The 18,446-nt window shown below is 37.7% G+C and overlaps 1 protein-coding gene across 1 annotated transcript in view; it reads right to left on the reverse strand.

The window, feature by feature from the left end:
* Positions 1 to 18,446, reverse strand: part of LOC150105247 (ciliogenesis-associated TTC17-interacting protein-like) — a 182,396-nt gene that overhangs the window by 22,968 nt on the left and 140,982 nt on the right. Inside the window, exon 8 of the mRNA XM_090393914.1 lies at positions 4,041 to 4,117. Coding sequence (XP_090250040.1) covers positions 4,041 to 4,117 — 77 coding nt within the window. The remainder of the gene's footprint in view (positions 1 to 4,040; positions 4,118 to 18,446) is intronic.

Consider the following 18,446-nt stretch of genomic DNA (forward strand, 5'->3'; position numbering starts at 1 on the left):
TTATTATAATCACCTGCCTTATAATTCCACATACGTTCCCATCTCTTTGATACTCCTGCATGTCTATTCATTTTCCAAGTCAAAACCATATGGTCACTCTCCCCAACTGGTGGGAGAGATGTCATCTCTGTTATCAACTCTTCTGATGCTATAACCAAACCCAAAACTCTTGAACCTCTTGTTCTCTCTATTACATGTTGCCTAAGACATTTGTCCCGCAAAAATTCTAGAAATTCCATTCCCTTATTGCTACATGCATCTTCCTCTCCCCAATTTATACTACTGTAGTTAAAATATCCCATAACATTCATTCTTCTTGCACTTGCCAACTCAACTGTCTAAACATTTCCTGGTCCTCACCCTCTGTGCTACTGGGTCTGTAGCAACACCCCACTAAATATCCTGGCTTGCCCACCTCTACCTCACACCATATGCTTTCAAAATCATTAGTGCCACTGCCTTCCAAAGTCTCCACTCTTGAGGACATAGGTCATCACTTATCATAAGCAGTACTCCACCACCATACTTTCCCTTCCTATCCTGCCGAAAATTCTGTACCCAACGACTTCTATTCCTGTTATTATATCCTCTTCTGTCAACCACGTTTCAGTGATCCCAATAATTTTTGCCAGGCTGATGCTATCTGCGCCACCAATTCCTCTCCCTTATTCCGGATACTCCTGGTATTATTATAAAGCATATAAATGCTGTTATCTCTCAAGAACTCGAGAAATTCATTTTCCTTATTCCCAAATGCTATTTCTTCATTCCAATCTTTGCCATCCTTCTTTTATTCACTAATCCATGTTGTTTATACATTTCTTCATCACATCCCTCCACATTCCGAGGCCTATAGCAAAATGACTAAGTATGTCTTCGTCTCAACTTCCACATTACACCACACTGCCTCATAACCATTGCCACTATTTCCCCCTTTCATGTCTACCTCATGTGGACTTCATTCCCCTGCTATCATCAGCAGTACTCCCCCTGTCCTTTCTATCCTCGCAAGGAATACTGTATCCTTCCATTTCTATTCCAGTTATGATATCATCTTCATTCAACCATGTTTCACTTATTCCAATGATTTGGGGGTGAATAAACTCAATCACAGAAACCATTTCATTCCCCTTATTTCTGATTAATCCATCTTAACCACTGCTCAGAACTCTGCTGGAATCTATAATACCTTCATCACAACTAAAACCCAAAGCCAGTTTGTATATTGATATGAGGAATAATTTCAGGGGAAATATTTAGTTGTTTACAGAATCTCTATACCATCCTAATAAAGGCAATGTACAGCGATACTGAGGGATGACTTAAATAGACTAACAATGTGAAGAAAGGATAACAGTTTGACACTCAGTGTGAAAAAGTGTAAGGTTATACTTTTTTGAATGAAAGAAGCACAAGCTGTATATTACATTGATATAATAGATTTGAGAAGAAATGATGGTGGATACAAAGTTCAATAAATATATTGGAACAAAAGTGGATAAAACAATGCAAGGGATTGCTTATGCTGAACGCATTGATAAATAGAGATATAAAGAGAGATAAGAATCTTAGCTTTTTATGATTAGATTTGGTCACCAGCATCATCATAGGAAATGGGGGGTTGTGGAACTGCAGCACCACCCCCAATTTTTCTTGATATATAAATATATTCATTAATATTTGCTTGTAATATTTAATTTTATCATCAACACTCCTATACAATTCTCTCATTTTGTATAAAAAATAATAAAAATCCATCTTGTAACACTTAGAAAGGCAAAGGATGCTATCAGCACTGTGTTTACTACAGTGTCATATTGCTATGCGCACAAGCACATGCACATCATAGTGAGATTAGTGAGATGCGAGCTAAAATAAGAACACTAAGATACAGTAATACAATCTTAGTGAAATTACTGTATTGATAAAAATTCTCTTGACAATTCTTATTACTATATCAGAGCCTGAACACTGTTTTTCAACATTAAAGAGAATAAAAACATTTCTGAGGAGTACTATGAATCAGGATAGATTAAATGCACTTGCGATGATTTCAACGGAGAATAATTCTTCAACAGTCACACAAACATCAAGGAAAAAGTTATTGACCTTTCGCTTGAAACAAAACAAGAATGGATTTTATGTTTAAGTAATTTTGAATTATACTGAACTGTATCATTTTATCAATAATAAACAATATTTTTTCATGAAACAAAACAAGAAGAATATATTTTATTTTTAAGTAATTTTGAATTATACCAAACTGTATAATTTTATTGATAATAAAGAATATTTTTTCATGTTTAATTTTTTTTCAATTTTTACCATAATTTTGATATTTTATCCAAACAGGTATACATTGTACGTACAGTGTGTATGTATATTTCGAAAGTTGCAGCATCCCCAAGATTTCAAGCCACAAAGCCACTGGTCAAAGAAGCTCACTAATTTGAAGGTGAACTGTGTGGAAAAGTAGGGTTATGATAGAAACATAAGTTACTGAAAGTGTTTTATAGGAGAGAGAGAGAAAAGAAATATCCAAATATATCACAGGAGAGAAGAGAACATGGAGTTATCTTGGGAAGTTGAATAAAAGTATATAAGAAATAGATTTTTTCCCTTTGGGGGGGGGTGAAAAAAAATGAAATTTATTATTACAGTAAACCCTCGATTAAATGGACTTCAGATTTAACAGACAAAATTTCCAGTCTGTATGTCATATGTGAAAATTAGTGAAAATTAGCACCCTGTTAATTTTAAAATGCTTTTAACCAAGATTTGCTTATAATTAAATTAACAGGTTATTTTTTGTTATTAATTTTCTGTTATTTTTAAAGAAATTTGGCAAATAGGCCATCATATGTTGGAAAAACACTGTAGTAATTTAGCCGACATAAATGAGTCACCACTCATAAAACATGTTTGGCGAATGATTAGGAAGTGATCACACCAATCAGTTCTTTTGTCACCTGGCATGACTTTCTGTGGTAGTTTTATTACACACAATTTTGTAATTTTAGGAAGTTAATTATAAAAAACAACAGAATTCAAAAGTTCAAAAAAAATTTGATAGTTTTTTTTCAAAGCAGGATTACCTAAACCAAGTGCCTCAACATCGAACATTAACTTACCTAAAAGTGTATAAAGCAATTTTTTTGTTATTACAGTGCTAATTGCAGTATAATATTACAGATATTTTTATTTTAAAAAATTCGCAATTTAATTGACTTTCGATTTAACGGACACCCCTTAATCCCTATTAATAAGTCTGTTAAATCGAGGGTTTACTGTATTTATTACACTCCAAGGAGCCCAAAGACTCATTGAGGTAGGGCACCTACTCTACAACTCTGTGTCCACCATGTAATCCACCAGCTACACCCAACCACCACCACTAGTATTTTTTGTCTGTAAATTGCATGTTCTCAAGGCCGATTTATCTGTATGCAGGATGAAAAATCTGAATTTCCAGGAGATAAAACCCTGCTACTTCCATATGAGATCGGCTAACTCACCTTCAATTGATAAAACCCATATTAAGATTCCTCCCATCACAACAAGAATTGAACTTAGGCCTTTACAATCGAAGGGGGGGGCAACGTACCATCATTCTTCCAGTTGCAATATGGAGGTGCTCATGAGTTGATTACAGCAGTAGTTGTGAATGTATTGCCAGTGTGAATGTTCTGGTTTTGTATACAGTGATTCAATATTTTATCTAATATTTTGATTTCTGATAAATTCCTTTAAGTGATTTTTCCCACATACAATATACAATACTATATTTCATAATTCTGTTAACAATCTTCATGTCATCATTTTTCATCACAAATGAAATCAAGTCAATGCTAAGTTTGAGAATTGATATAAATAAACAGTAACTCTCAAGAATTCCTTCTTGGAATAGTTAATTACAAGTATTGACATATTTTAGTTCTGCAGTTTTAACTGATTCTGCGAGTGAATAATGATGCATAGTGCTTTAATAAAACATTTCTTCAGATGATTTCTAAATTCCTCAAATAAAAATGTTCCATTACCTTTTAATGCTGCAGCAGAAAGTTTGGAAAATGTCATTATTAATGAACTGCCAATCTGAAGCCTCTTTGCAAGGTGCCTTTAAAAAATAAAATTTTAAGAACTTAATCAGATATTAACTAGTGTTTGATAAAATTTTATGCAGCATGAATGAAATTACTGGCAACTGAATTAGAATGTAATCTGTGTGTACCTAAGAAGCGTGAATGATAATCAATATCATGTAAGAAGCAGAAAGTGTTATGTGTGTCAGACACCTGTTACAGTAATTGACATGTTTATCAAATAGTCTGAAAATGCATACAGCTAATGTACAGTGGCTAGAGGGTGCATGTGTATGTGTACATGTGTACATAGTTGTGCAAATTTCTTAGCTATCCTCTGGAATCATTTTTATAAGCATTGCACTTGCATAAACCCTGCATAAAAATTGTGTTAAGCAATCATTGTTATATATTCTGAAATATTCTGAAAAAGATTACCCATGTTTGAACCAAAGTTTGAGTAAAAGAGATAAGTTCCTTCTTTCAATTCATCATCATTTATTTGAGCAATGCAAATAGAACAAACTTTAAACATAAATTTTAAAGATAAACAAACATTTTTCAGGTGAAAATTTTTAGTTGTTTACAAAATCTCAACATCACTCTAATAAAGGCAATGTAGACATTCTGAAAGATGAGATGATGGTCAGTGAAACTGACCCATCATCAAATGACAGTGGCTAGAGGTTGCATGTGTATGTGTACATGTGCACATAGTTGTGCAAATTTCTTAGCTATCCTCTGGAATCATTTTTATAAGCATTGCACTTGCATAAACCCTGCATAAAAATTGTGTTAAGCAATCGTTATATATTCTGAAAAAGATTACCCATGTTTGAGCCAAAGTTTGAGTAAAAGAAATAAGTTCCTTCTTTCAATTCATCATCATTTATTTGAGCAATGCAAATAGAACAAACTTTAAACATAAATTTTAAAGATAAACAAACATTTTTCAGGTGAAAATTTTTAGTTGTTTACAAAATCTCAACATCACTCTAATAAAGGCGATGTAGACATTCTGAAAGATGAGATGATGGTCAGTGAAACTGACCCAAGAAGAAGTATATATGAATTGGTAGTGTAGTGAAAATTCTGAGCTGAAGCAGAGATATGTACAGTTGGGATGATAATATAGTACTGAGGAGAAAAGCATTGATTACTGATAACATGATATAATGTGAAAAAATTGGGATCTTGGAATACATGCATGCTTAGAGTGCATTTCACAATAAATCGTTGTATCTGAACATGGAAAGATGCAGACATTTGGAGAGGAAGATAAGAAGTGTTTTGGACAGGCAAACTAGAATTTTCTAGGTAAAAGGCTTATCAGGGATGGCCTGTTGTGGGGGATAGTAGCTTGGAAGATGAGAAGTTAGAGTATATCAGTGAGCTGAGCTGAGTCAAGTTTAGGGAAACAATAATAGGTATGAAATTTTTTTATGAGGAAAATGTTTTTTTTTTTCTTCTGATATATGTAGCAGGAAGTGAAGCTGAAGGGTATATAGGCATATTTTGGAAGGATATGGAGAGTAAACAAGATGGAAGAGTGTTGTGTATAAGTGAGGGTTGTGGCTTTTATGCATGGAGAACCAGTAGGAAAATCATTTTGAGAGCATATGGTGTAAGTCTGAGGTAGATAGCACAAGATATTGTGCTATCTACCTCCAAGGTTTTCTGACCTCCATGGAGTCACAATACTCATCATGATCAATTCTAGACAACACAAAACTGATCATACTACTTAAACTCGTCCACCATTTTGCATTTTTACCACTTTCTCAGGCAATGTAATCCATGTTCCTACTGCTCTCCATGCAAAAAACGTATTTCTTACACTTTTAATCACCACTTCCAGGTGTGACTCCTCGTTCCTTCCCTTCATTCTATTATTGAAAAATTTCCCCAGTGTCAATCTGATAATAACATTTTAATGGCTCAAATTTCTCAATCATACTTCCCCCTCTCCTTGTCTTCTATCTGCCAAATTCTGTAGCTTGCTATTCTTCAGTCAATCCTCATAACCAACAGTGTACAGTCCTAATATCGATTTCTTTATCTGTCTCTGCACCCTTTCCAAGGTCAATTCATACCCTTCAAATCTCAGTGACTTGAGTCCAGAAATCCAGATGTGGTGCCATCAAAGCTTTATATAATGAGATCACTACCCTTTTTTCTCTTGTACTGTATGTCCCACATACTTAAAATTTCCCTAAGATCCAATCACCCTAAGATCATTTTTATCCCCTGTTAGTATAACTCCTCAGGTGAGTATGAAGCATCCCATCTGCAGATCCCAAATTTTAAAACCTAACATTTAGTTGCATTGAATATTATTAAATAACATCCTTAATCATTTGCCCACCTTTGCAGCTAACTTAAATCCTCTTCAAGAGCCAAAACATCAGCACTATTAATAATAACCCTTCCATCATTTGCAAACAACTGAATATCTTTCTGTAGTCAAGTGACAATATCATTGACATAAACACTGAATAGTAATGAACCCTGTGAAACTCCACTTGTAATCCTCCTATTCCTTGATATCTATTAGAAAGCGAGTTACCAATCCAGTCCACTAACCTGATATCCAAAGCCTACATGCTGCAACTTGAAAACAAACTTGTCATGTGGCATCCTGTCAAATGCCTTTGCAATAAAAAATTAAAAAAAAACAGTTGTAAAATGTAACCAATTATTAAAACAAGAGCATCTCTTAACAAATCCATGCTGGCCTGCATTAATAATATTACTATAATCTGTCCAGTTCTGTATATGAGTTCTTACCAACCTCTCCAAAACCTTAACTACAGAAGAAATACAAATTGGCCTACAGTTTGATTCCATTCTACCACCACCACCACCTTCATGCAATGGCACTATACTAGACTCCTTACTCTCTCTCCAGGAACTTGTTCCAGGAGCTTGTCCCATTGCAAGACTTTCATTAAACAGTCAGTTGCACAGCACATTCCTTTAAAGCAAATGGTGAAATTCCACATAGTTTCCCACTGCCTTGCTGGCATCTGGAATATTCAGTATTCAGAACACACTGTCTTCTATCAGTCCTTTCTCTAGAAATAAAGTCTGTTTTACCAGAATGGAACACTTTAATAGTGATCATTAAATAGCTCACCCATGTCATTTGCATTGGTCATCTGAGTCTCATCTCTATCAGGCATGATAATCTGTCAACAGTCATTTTCCTTTCTACTGGCCACATATCGAAAAAACTCCCACCTTGGGAGCAATAACTTCTTCACTTGAAGTACAATCTGCCATTGCTGTTAACAGTTTTATTCTTAAGAATCTCTCATGCACTATTGTCTTCTCTTCCTTCCTTCAAAGCTTGTTTCTAACTTTATGATAGTTGCCCATCTTATAATTCCACATTAAATTCCTTTCATCTTAACCTCCCTAGTGGCCAAGATGGATGAAATAGTGAAACCAAATTGCACTTCTTATCCATGTTATTCAACAGGTGTTACAGAATCATATCCAGATTGAGCATTAGAGTAATTTTTGGATGAGAAGTCCAAAAATTTTATTGCCTTAGTAGTATTCTGCCTCTGCTCCGTTTATAAGGCTGTAGTCGAAGCCCCCCCCCCCATAATGATCACTTGATTTTCCCTTACCAAGCTACACTGTCTCAACATTTTGTGTTCATCACCATCTATTATTTCCTATTTTATAGCTACATCTGACTAAACATCTATCTCACACCATAGAATATAGTGTAACTCTCAAAGCCATTAGTGTAGCTAATCACTCAGTTTATACAAGTCATCTTGTAAGGCCACAACATCTACACTCCACTCCCCATAGTTCATCCCAACTTTGCATCATCTACAAACAGCTGTATATCCACATTCAAATCTTCCCAAATATTATTAACATCAACGATAAACAGCAATGGCTCTAAAACAGACCCTCCCCTGAGGCACACTACTAGTAACTTTCCTCTTCTAGGATATTGCTCCCCATACACAACTTGTTAATAACTATCAGACAGCCAATCTCCAATCCAATGTGTCAGTCTAATATTCAACCCCATTTGCACTAGTTTGACTATCAACTTGTCATGCAGTAATCTATCAAAGGCTTTGCAAAGTCTAATAAGTACACTACAGTGCATTCATCTCCTGCATCCAATGTTGCTGTCACCTTATTCTAATAAGTAAGTAAATTACTAAAGACCTTGTCAAATCAATTCTGGATCCTGGTTCTCACCAGCTTCTCTAACACTTTAAATACAACTGACACATAGATAGGCCTATAATTTAATGCTTGAGTTCTGTCACCTCCCTTGCAGAACAATCTTGCCTTCCTTCCACTCCTTTGAAATTGACCCAATGCAAGACTCATAATACCCAAATATGTTAAGACAGTTGTCAACTCCCTGGTACATTCCTTCAAAATATGCAGTGCTATATCATCAAGTCCCATAGACTTATCAACATCAAGTTTTCCTAATTTCCAATATGCCTCTTGCTCACTTATGCATTTCTTCATCACCTTGCTCCACATTTCTTGGCCTATAGAAACTTCTGACTAAATATATCCTTCTGTCAACCTCCACACTCACACCATACTGACTAAAAACCATTGCCAATATTTTCCTCTTGCATCTCCACCTTATATAGACATAATTCTGCCATTATCATTGGCCATGTTATCAATCTTAATTCTCCATATACCTCTTTCTCACTCAATCAGTCTGTCCTCATCCACAATAATGAAAGATCTTTATGAACTGCTCATTAAATATCTCAGCAACATTCTCCACAGCAGTTGTCCTTATACTATTTTCTCCAATCAATCCTTGGGAATTTTTTTGGCTTCATTGGTTAAATACATTTTAAATTTAATTATTAATTTAATAATTGCCTTATTTAAGCAGAACACAATGGCAGTACTCATGAGGTCAACCACACAAGTGTGACAAAATTCAAGTAACAAAAGACTTTTCGAAAATGATTTAATGTTGTAAGTATAATATGTATTCATGGTGGAATATAAGAGATGTGTTTGTGAAGAGAATGAACAGGAGATGAGAGAACGTGTAGATTTGTAGAAAGTGCAATATATTATTAGACTATGAGTTCAGAATGCGAAACAGACTGAAAAAATAAATGATAGCACAGAGGGAATGAAAACTAGTGAAACTGAAAGAGCAAAAGAACGCAAGAATGTATAAGCGAATGTCAGTAATAAGGGAGAGAAAGGAAGTATGAATGAGGAAATGGAAGTAAGGTATACCAGAATGAGAAAGTCTACAGGAGTGACTGACAGTGAAATGGCAGAATGTAAGATTTGATGAAACAGTTATTAAAAATGAAATCAGGAATATGTGGAATGATATTAGATGTTTAGCAGAAACTAATGAAAGTGTGCAAAAGAATGGAATGAAAGAAAAATAGGTAAAAGAGGATTCCTGGATAACAGCGTATGGAGATTCCATAGTTAGAGGATTAGTTAATGAGAGAGTCCATGAGGTCTGGTATCCAGGAAGGAGAATGAGTAGGATAATTCAGGCATTGGACATGAGGAAGAAATGAACAAGAGAATTAGTGGTGGTTGTGGGGACAAATGATCTAAGTGGACATAAGAAGCATGCGAGGGCGAATATCAAGAGGTTATTGAGAAAAGCGAAAGATAACAGTGTAGTGGGAAAAGTTGTTGGTGTTTTCCCTAGGTATGACAGTGATGAGTTGAGATGGAGAACCAGAATCATGAGGATATGCGAGTGGAGCTGTGTGAGAAGGGAGTACAGTTTTGTCGACGTATGGCATGTCGACATACGTCGTTTGTGGGATTATACAGACATGAGGGTTACACATGAATGGCTTTGGAGTTCAGTGTTGCTAGATGGACATGCAGTGTGTAATGCAAGCAAGAGATCAGAAGTAAGGAATGAAGTGAAAGATCAGGAGAGTGGTATTGAAGAGGTAAAAGTGCTTGGCAATGCAAACGGGAATGCAAGAGGTACAGGGAGACATGGCACAGAGAGAGAGTGGATGTTGAAAGCAGCAGTGAATGTGTGTGTAAGGAGATGAAGTATATTGTGATGTGGGTGGGGAAGTTGAGACTGAAAAGATATATGTGGTAAGTAGTGATAAAGGTCATTGAGCAACAGCAGGTTTGGTGAGGAAATCACAAACTGGCTATAGACTTAAAAATGAACTGCTGTGTTTCCAAATGCTATTAGTATCAGAAATAACAAAGATGAAATGGTTTCACTGATCGAGTTTTTAGCCCCAAAATCATTGCAATAAGTGAAACATGGTTGAATGAAAATGATATCCTAAAGAGAATAGAAATGAAAGGATACAGTATTTTTTGCAAGAAAAGAAAGGATGAGAAGGGAGGAGGAGCGCAGCCGATGATAGCAGGGAAATTATGTCCGCATAAGGCTGACATGAAAGAGAAATAGTGGCAATGGTTATGAGGAGCAGTGTGGTGGGTGGTGAGCCGCTGGCACCTCCAAAAAAATGCCCCCCCCCCCCCCAGGGAAGTGTGTTATCACAATTACTTTTCAACATCTACATCAATGATCTCCCCATCTTTCCAGGGACTAGAAATTTTATCTATGCTGATGAACTTGCCATAGCTACTCAATCAAAAAATTTCAAGTCCATTGAAACTACACTATCACTTGCTTTAAATAGTCTAAACACATACTATACCAGCAATCAACTAAAACCAAACCCCTTAAAAAACTCAGACTGGCCTTTTCCACCTTAACAATAAGGAAGCTACAGATTTCTTGGGAAAGCTCTAAATAGAATATTCCTGGAACCCAATCTACCTCAGTGTGACTCTCGATCGCACCCTCTCATATAAAATCACATAGAAAAAACAAAGGCAAAAGTGAATGCAAGAAACAATATGTTACGAAAGCTTACCTCCTCCTCCAAATGGGGTGCAGACCCTAACACACTGAGATCTTCTGCCTTGGCCCTTTGCTATTCTTCTGTTGAATACGCCTGCCCAGTACGGTCCAGATCCTGCCATGCTGAAAAACTTGATCCAGCATTGAATGAAAGCTGCCACTTAATTACAGGATGCCTGAAACCAACACCACTAAAAGACCTGTATACATTTTCTGGTATTGCATCCCCTTTAATTCGAAGATCTGCATTCTCAACTGATGAAAGTAGCAGACAAATGCATGATGAATGCCACCCACTATTCAGCCAGACTGTAGTGCCCCAAAGACTAAGATCCCAACATAGCTTCCTGGCAACTGTTGAACCACACACAAGACTTCAACAATGGCTTTCGCGCTATATCCTGAAAATAATACTGGTATTCCAATAGCCGAACATCTTCCACGTGGTGCCCACTTGGACTGGAATACTTGGAAAAGCCTCAACAGACTGCAAACAACAGGACGCTGCAAGCAAAACCTCATCAAATGGGGCTATCTCACTGGCCCAGACAATTGTGAGTGTGGGACAACCCAGTCCATGGAACACCTTCTTGCTTTCCCCCTTTCTTCCATCACCTTGCACAGAAAGAGCAGTTGATTGTGCAAGATACTGGAGGAACATCTGACCATATCTATTGTATTGTATATAAGTTATGTATAGTTTCCTTTTTTCATATTTAATTATTATTTCCCTGTATAATTCACCTACCAAATCTAAGCTGATCTAATTGTAATGTATCCTAATTTGGTGTAAATCATGTTATACCACTTAGTATCACTCATGTTTGGATACAAAATAAATAAATACTCTTTATACATAATAAGTATAATAATATGCAGATTCTTCATAATGGTATCTCCACCTTGACTGGCATGCACCAATAACGTGAAGAGCTATGCAAGTGGTAGCTATAGTTCTGGTAGTGCTTCCCTAGATGGACAGGTCGAGAGGTAGGGCCAGACTAAGAGAGATACGCTGGTCCTCCAGGTTGAGGGTTTTGCATGAGGCTGTTTACGTTACCAAGTAAAAAATTTCTAAAACTCAGATGCTTGAACTGGAAACTTCATCAGACTGAAACAAGATAAAACGACTAAATAAGAATAAAAGTAACCAATTAGGAATCTTGGACATTTTAAAAGTAGCCATGTGGAATGTGTGAAGCATAACAACAAATTAATTAGAATTAGTAAAACAAGTAAAAACTAAAACTATGAATACAGCTGTGATAACAGAAACAAAAAAAGAAATTAAAGGGAACAAAAGATATAGATGTTTTACTATGCTATATTATTATTATTAACATGTGACCTCCATGGAGTCAGGGCCTGATCATGGAGGTACACTCTATTGCACACAATGCCCATCCAACTGTGCTTTAAACTGATTCAATGCATCCACAACACACTCAGGTAATGCATTCCACTCACCAACCACTCTACATGCAAAGAACCCTGTCCTCACACCTCTGCTCACACCCTCCTACAGTTTCCAGTGATGGCCTCTTTTTCTACCCCTCCCCCATTCTATGAAAAATCTCTTCCATGTCGATCCAATTATAACCCCTGACTACCTTATATCTCTCAATCATATCCCCCCCCCACTCCCCATCCTCCTATTCACGAGACTCTGCAACTTACATTCTCTCAATCTGTACTCATACTTCACATTCCAAAGACCACTGACAACCTTTGTGAATCTTCTCTGGACCCTGTCCAACATATTCTCATCACCACCATCAAAACCCTATGCACAAATCTGTGCACAACAATCCATATGAGGCCTGATCAAGGCCTTATACAATGGCATCATAACCTTTTTATTTCTGCATGTTAGGGTCCTTCACATCATTGCCATTCTCTGATGTGACGTTTTCACAACTTGTGGAATGTGCCCACTGAATTACAGGTCCTTGCCCACCATCACTCCGAGATCTCTCACTCCTCTACTTCCGTTAAAGTTTCCCTACCAAGTGTATACTTTGCATAACATCACTGCTTATTAAATTTCAAAACCTTACACTTTGCAACATTGAACTGGCAGTTCCGCATATCTGCCCATTCATCTAATTTATTCAAGTCCTCCTATAATGCCATAACATCTGCTTGACGCTGCATTGCTCTCCCAAGTTTTGCATCATCTGCTGTATATCATTAGTTAATCCATCCCAATATCATTAATATACAAAGTGAACAACAATGGCAACAAAACTGATCCCTGTGGCACACCACTAGTGACGTTTTGATTTTGGATACCGCATCCTCACATGTAACTTTCTGATACCTATCCAACAGCCAGTCACTAATCCATATCAGAAGTCTGTTATCCAATCCCGTCTGTTTCGATTATTTTAAGAGCTTGTCGAAACAGACAGGATTGGATAACATGGCAGTCGATCAAAATGCTTTGCAAAATCTAAGTACGCCACTGTATATGCATTTCTCCTGTCCAAGTTATTTATCACCTTGTGATAGTACATAAGTAAGTTAGTGAAACATGACCTCCCCTTAACAAACCCATGCTGAGAACCACACAGAATACTGCTGTTATCAACCCATTTCTGTGTCCTACTTCTCACCAGTCTCTCTACTACTGTCGCCAAAACTCCAGATATACAGATTGGCCTATAATTTGAAGCCACTGCCTTATCACTACCTTTATGCAGTGGAATAATCTTACCTTTAAACCTGTGCTGTTGTAAGACTCTTATTAAACAGGCATGCCAATGCTACTGCCAATTCCCTGGAACATTCACTTAAGATTCATGGTGATATATCATCAAATCTTATCACCTTACTGCCATCAAGGTTGTTTATTTCCTCAAATACCTCCTGCTCACTCACAATTAAGCCATCCCCTCTTATGTCCTGTTCATGTAAGTCCCTCATAATTCCACCCTGATCAGGATGAAACACCCCTATAAATTGATTATTCTTGTTGAGAGGCTTATACGCTGGTTAAACATGATAACTAATATTTAAGGAATTGACAGCGTATACTAGAAATATAGATTAAATAAACTTTAATATATACTTTCCGATATTTCGGCGAACATCACGTTGCCATATTCTTGGGAACTTACTAAAAGACACGTGCACACAAGTACTAATAACAGCAAATGAGACTGAAGCTAGGAAGCTAGCGTTTCCTAAAGTCCTGATGGTGCCCCCTGGCGGGCTATATTGGTAGTTCTTGGCCTTTGGGCTGAAGTTCTTCTGATAAAAGTTTCCCAAATTTGGGGCAGTTTCATGCATCCAAATTTGTTGAGGTTTGGCATGTTCCTAAGGGCCGAGGCTGATTCCATGAATAGTCTTTCATACTTGAACTTGCTGCGGTGTATTACTGTGGCTTTCTTCCATCTTATTCTGTGGCGAGTATCCAGAGCGTGGTCTGCAAGCCCAGAGTGGCTGTACTGGTAAAATCGGATGTAATCCTTGTGTTCTGAGATTCTGATATTTGCTGTCCTGCCTGTTTGGCCAAAGTAGGACAGTTTACAGCTGCAAGGGACCTGGTATACACCAGGTAGGTCTAGGGGAAGTGGTTGGTCTTTGGTGGAGCAGATAAAGGATGCCAGTTTTCTATGTGGTCTGTAACAAGTGGTCAAGTCATGTTTTTTTAGGATTTTATTGATTTTTTCCGAGGTGCCTCTGATGTAGGGAATCGTGATAGATTTAGAGTAATCTTTTTTATGAAGGGGAGGGGGTGGTGGGTTGTGGATAACTGGATTAAGTATTTTTTGGATTTTTTTGGGGGGGTAGCCGTTGGCTGAGAAAGTGTCACGGATGTGATTTAGTTCAGTGATTAGGGCTTGATCATTAGAACAGATTATTTTTGCCCTGTTGAATAATGTTTTAATAACTCCATATTGTTGTGAGGGGGGGGGATTATTGTTGGTGAATGTATCTGCCTGTGTGGGTGGGTTTTCTATAAACTGAGAAAACCAAGGTTCCATCAGGTTGGTGGGTGACTAGTGTGTCTAGGAACGGGAGGTTATTTTTTTCCTCTTTTTCCAGGGTGAATTTGATTCTTGGGTGTTGGTTGTTCAAGTGTGTTAGGAAGGAGAGGAGTGAATCCAGGCCATGTGGCCAAATAGCGAAAACATCATCAACGTAGCGAAGCCATATGGTAGGTTTTTGTGGGGCTGAGTTTAAGGCTTTCTCTTCAAACATCTCCATGAAGAAGTTGGCCAAGGGTGGGGAAAGTGGTGAACCCATGGCTGTCCCCTCTATCTGTTTGTAGAATTTTTCCTGCCAAACGAAATAGCCTGAGTTCATTGTAAACTGAAATAGGGCTGAGATATCGGGAGGAAATTTAGCTTGGATTAGCTCTAAGGTTTCTTTGAGGGGGACATTCGTGAATAGGGAGGAGACATCAAAACTGACCATTATGTCATTATGTTGGAGTGTAAGGTTTTCTATACTGGCTTTGAAGTGGGCTGAGTTTTTTATGTGTGATGGTGTATTGCCAGTATAGTGTGAGAGCGCTTTGGCTAAATGCTTGGCTAGTTTGTAAGTGGGGGAATCAATGCCATCCACTATGGGACGTAATGGCACATTTTCTTTGTGTATTTTTGGGAGCCCATATATGCAGGGGGGGGGGTCTAGAGTTATAGGGTTTTAGTCTGTTGGTAATCTCCACAGGCCAAGAAGTGACCTTCTTAAGGAGCCTATGGAGTTTTCTAATTTGTGAGTTGGTGGGATTGTAATCAATGGGGAGGTAAGTGGAACGATCTAATAATAAAGCCTTGAGCTTACCTGTATAATCTTTAAGATTAAGTACCACAGTGGCATTTCCCTTATCCGCTTTGGTGATCACTATTTTTTTTTTTTTGTTTCTTTTCAATTCTTGTAGTGCCTTGTATTCACTACTGGATATGTTGGATTTTGGAGGTTTTGCTTTGTTGAGAACACGGGCTACATCCAATCTGATATCGTTGGCGATGTGGTTAGGCAGTTGGCGAATCCCGCGTTCAATTTGAATCATTAATTCCTCGGCCGGTAATTTCCTAGGAGCAATGGCGAAGTTGTGACCACGTGACAGAGCGTGGAGTGCTTCTGGCTTTAAGGTAGCTGACGATAGGTTAACAACAGTGTTGGTTTGTAGTTTGGGCACCGAGTTCTTTGTTAATTTATCAAACTTGTTGATATGTCGGCTTCGTACTCGTTCAAATTCTTTTTTAGCTGCCGTACACGAGACGTCATGTAGTACCGACCAAAGCTCGTGATTCAGCGTAAGTGAAAGCTCATTTTCTAGCGTTGATATAGCGCTGTTTATGTCGGCTAGGAAACCGCGTGTGGCGGTAATTTGCTCCCGAAGTAATGCCTGGCTAGCGCGGTTGTAAATACGGAGAGCTTTCTGTGAGATGAAGCGGTGTTTAAATTTGACACAGTTCGGGATGACATGATTATCCCGGCAGCGTTTTAGGAATGCCAGACGGTTAAGTTGTCTGGATAATTTCAGCTTCAGTTTGCCGTAATGGCGGGCCTTGTGTGCGAAGAGATCTCCGTGGATGATCATTATTCTTGTTGAGAGGCTTATACGCTGGTTAAACATGATAACTAATATTTAAGGAATTGACAGCGTATACTAGAAATATAGATTAAATAAACTTTAATATATACTTTCCGATATTTCGGCGAACGTCACGTTGCCATCTTCTTGGGAACTTACTAAAAGACACGTGCACACAAGTACTAATAACAGCAAATGAGACTGAAGCTAGGAAGCTAGCGTTTCCTAAAGTCCTGATGGTGCCCCCTGGCAGGCTATATTGGTAGTTCTTGGCCTTTGGGCTGAAGTTCTTCTGATAAAAATTTCCCAAATTTGGGGCAGTTTCATGTTTGGGTGGGTTTTCTCAGTTTATAGAAAACCCACCCATACAGGCAGATACATTCACCAACAATCCCCCCCCCCCTCACAACAATATGGAGTTATTAAAACATTATTCAACAGGGCAAAAATAATCTGTTCTAATGATCAAGCCCTAACCACTGAACTAAATCACATCCGTGACACTTTCTCAGCCAACGGCTACCCCCCCCCAAAAAATCCAAAAAATACTTAACCCAGTTACCCACCACCCCCTCCCCTTCACAAAAAAGATTACTCTAAATCTATCATGATTCCCTACATCAGAGGCACCTCGGAAAAAATCAATAAAATCCTAAAAAAAACATGACTTGACCACTTGTTACAGACCACATAGAAAACTGGCATCCCTTATCCACTCCACCAAAGACCAACCACTTCCCCTAGACCTACCTGGTGTATACCAGGTCCCTTGCAGCTGTAAACTGTCCTACTTTGGCCAAACAGGCAGGACAGCAAATATCAGAATCTCAGAACACAAGGATTACATCCGATTTTACCAGTACAGCCACTCTGGGCTTGCAGACCACGCTCTGGATACTCGCCACAGAATAAGATGGAAGAAAGCCACAGTAATACACCGCAGCAAGTTCAAGTATGAAAGACTATTCATGGAATCAGCCTCGGCCCTTAGGAACATGCCAAACCCCAACAAATTTGGATGCATGAAACTGCCCCAAATTTGGGAAACTTTTATCAGAAGAACTTCAGCCCAAAGGCCAAGAACTACCAATATAGCCTTAACAGATGAAGCCGTTAATGAGTTAAGTCATGATCGTAATTTTGCCATTACTCCTAGGCAGCTTCCAAAAGCTAAAATAATAGTTTATGTTGAATGAGAAATATACAACCTACCTCCAGCAACAGCCAGTAACATTCATTTGAATGTGGCCAACATCCTAACCCATTCCAAGCCTCCTGTAAACAATATCCCACCAAAAGAAATCAGTGCTTTAAAAGAACTATACAATAACAACCATATTGTTATAACTCAAGCATACAAAGGTAATGCAACTGTGGTGATGAATCTAGCTGAATAAGGAAGCAAAATGCATATACTTTTACAAGACCAGTTAACATACCAAATTATAGATCGTGATCTCACTAACTCTATAAAGAATAAAGTTTGCATATTGTTGAAAAAAGTCGCTTCCTGGCCAAACAAACAGTTAATAAACTCAAGCCTTTTCAACACCCAGAATATATGGAACACCGAAAATTCACAAACAAGTTACACCCCTATGCCCTACTGGATAGTATAAAGAGTCCCATATACAAATGTGCTAAACATTTAGCTAAATTACTAGCCAATCTCCCAAATAATTCACCCTCTTGTGTTAAAAATTCTGTTCGCCTAAAAAGTATTTTAGAAAACCATATCTTAAAATGTTCAGATGTAATGATTAGTTTTGATATCACTTCACTATTTACAAATGTACCATCAATTGAAACTCTTGATTTACTAAAGTCACATTTTCCCCCTGATATATTTGAACTGTTCAAATTTACAGTACATGCAAGTTATTTTACATGGAAAGGGAAGATATACAAATAACTTGATGGGACA

This window comes from Typopeltis vanoorti, chromosome 6 (genome assembly GCF_054136105.1).
Source record: "Typopeltis vanoorti isolate ZY-2024b chromosome 6, IOZ_Tvanoo_1.0, whole genome shotgun sequence".
Taxonomy (NCBI): domain Eukaryota; kingdom Metazoa; phylum Arthropoda; class Arachnida; order Uropygi; family Thelyphonidae; genus Typopeltis; species Typopeltis vanoorti.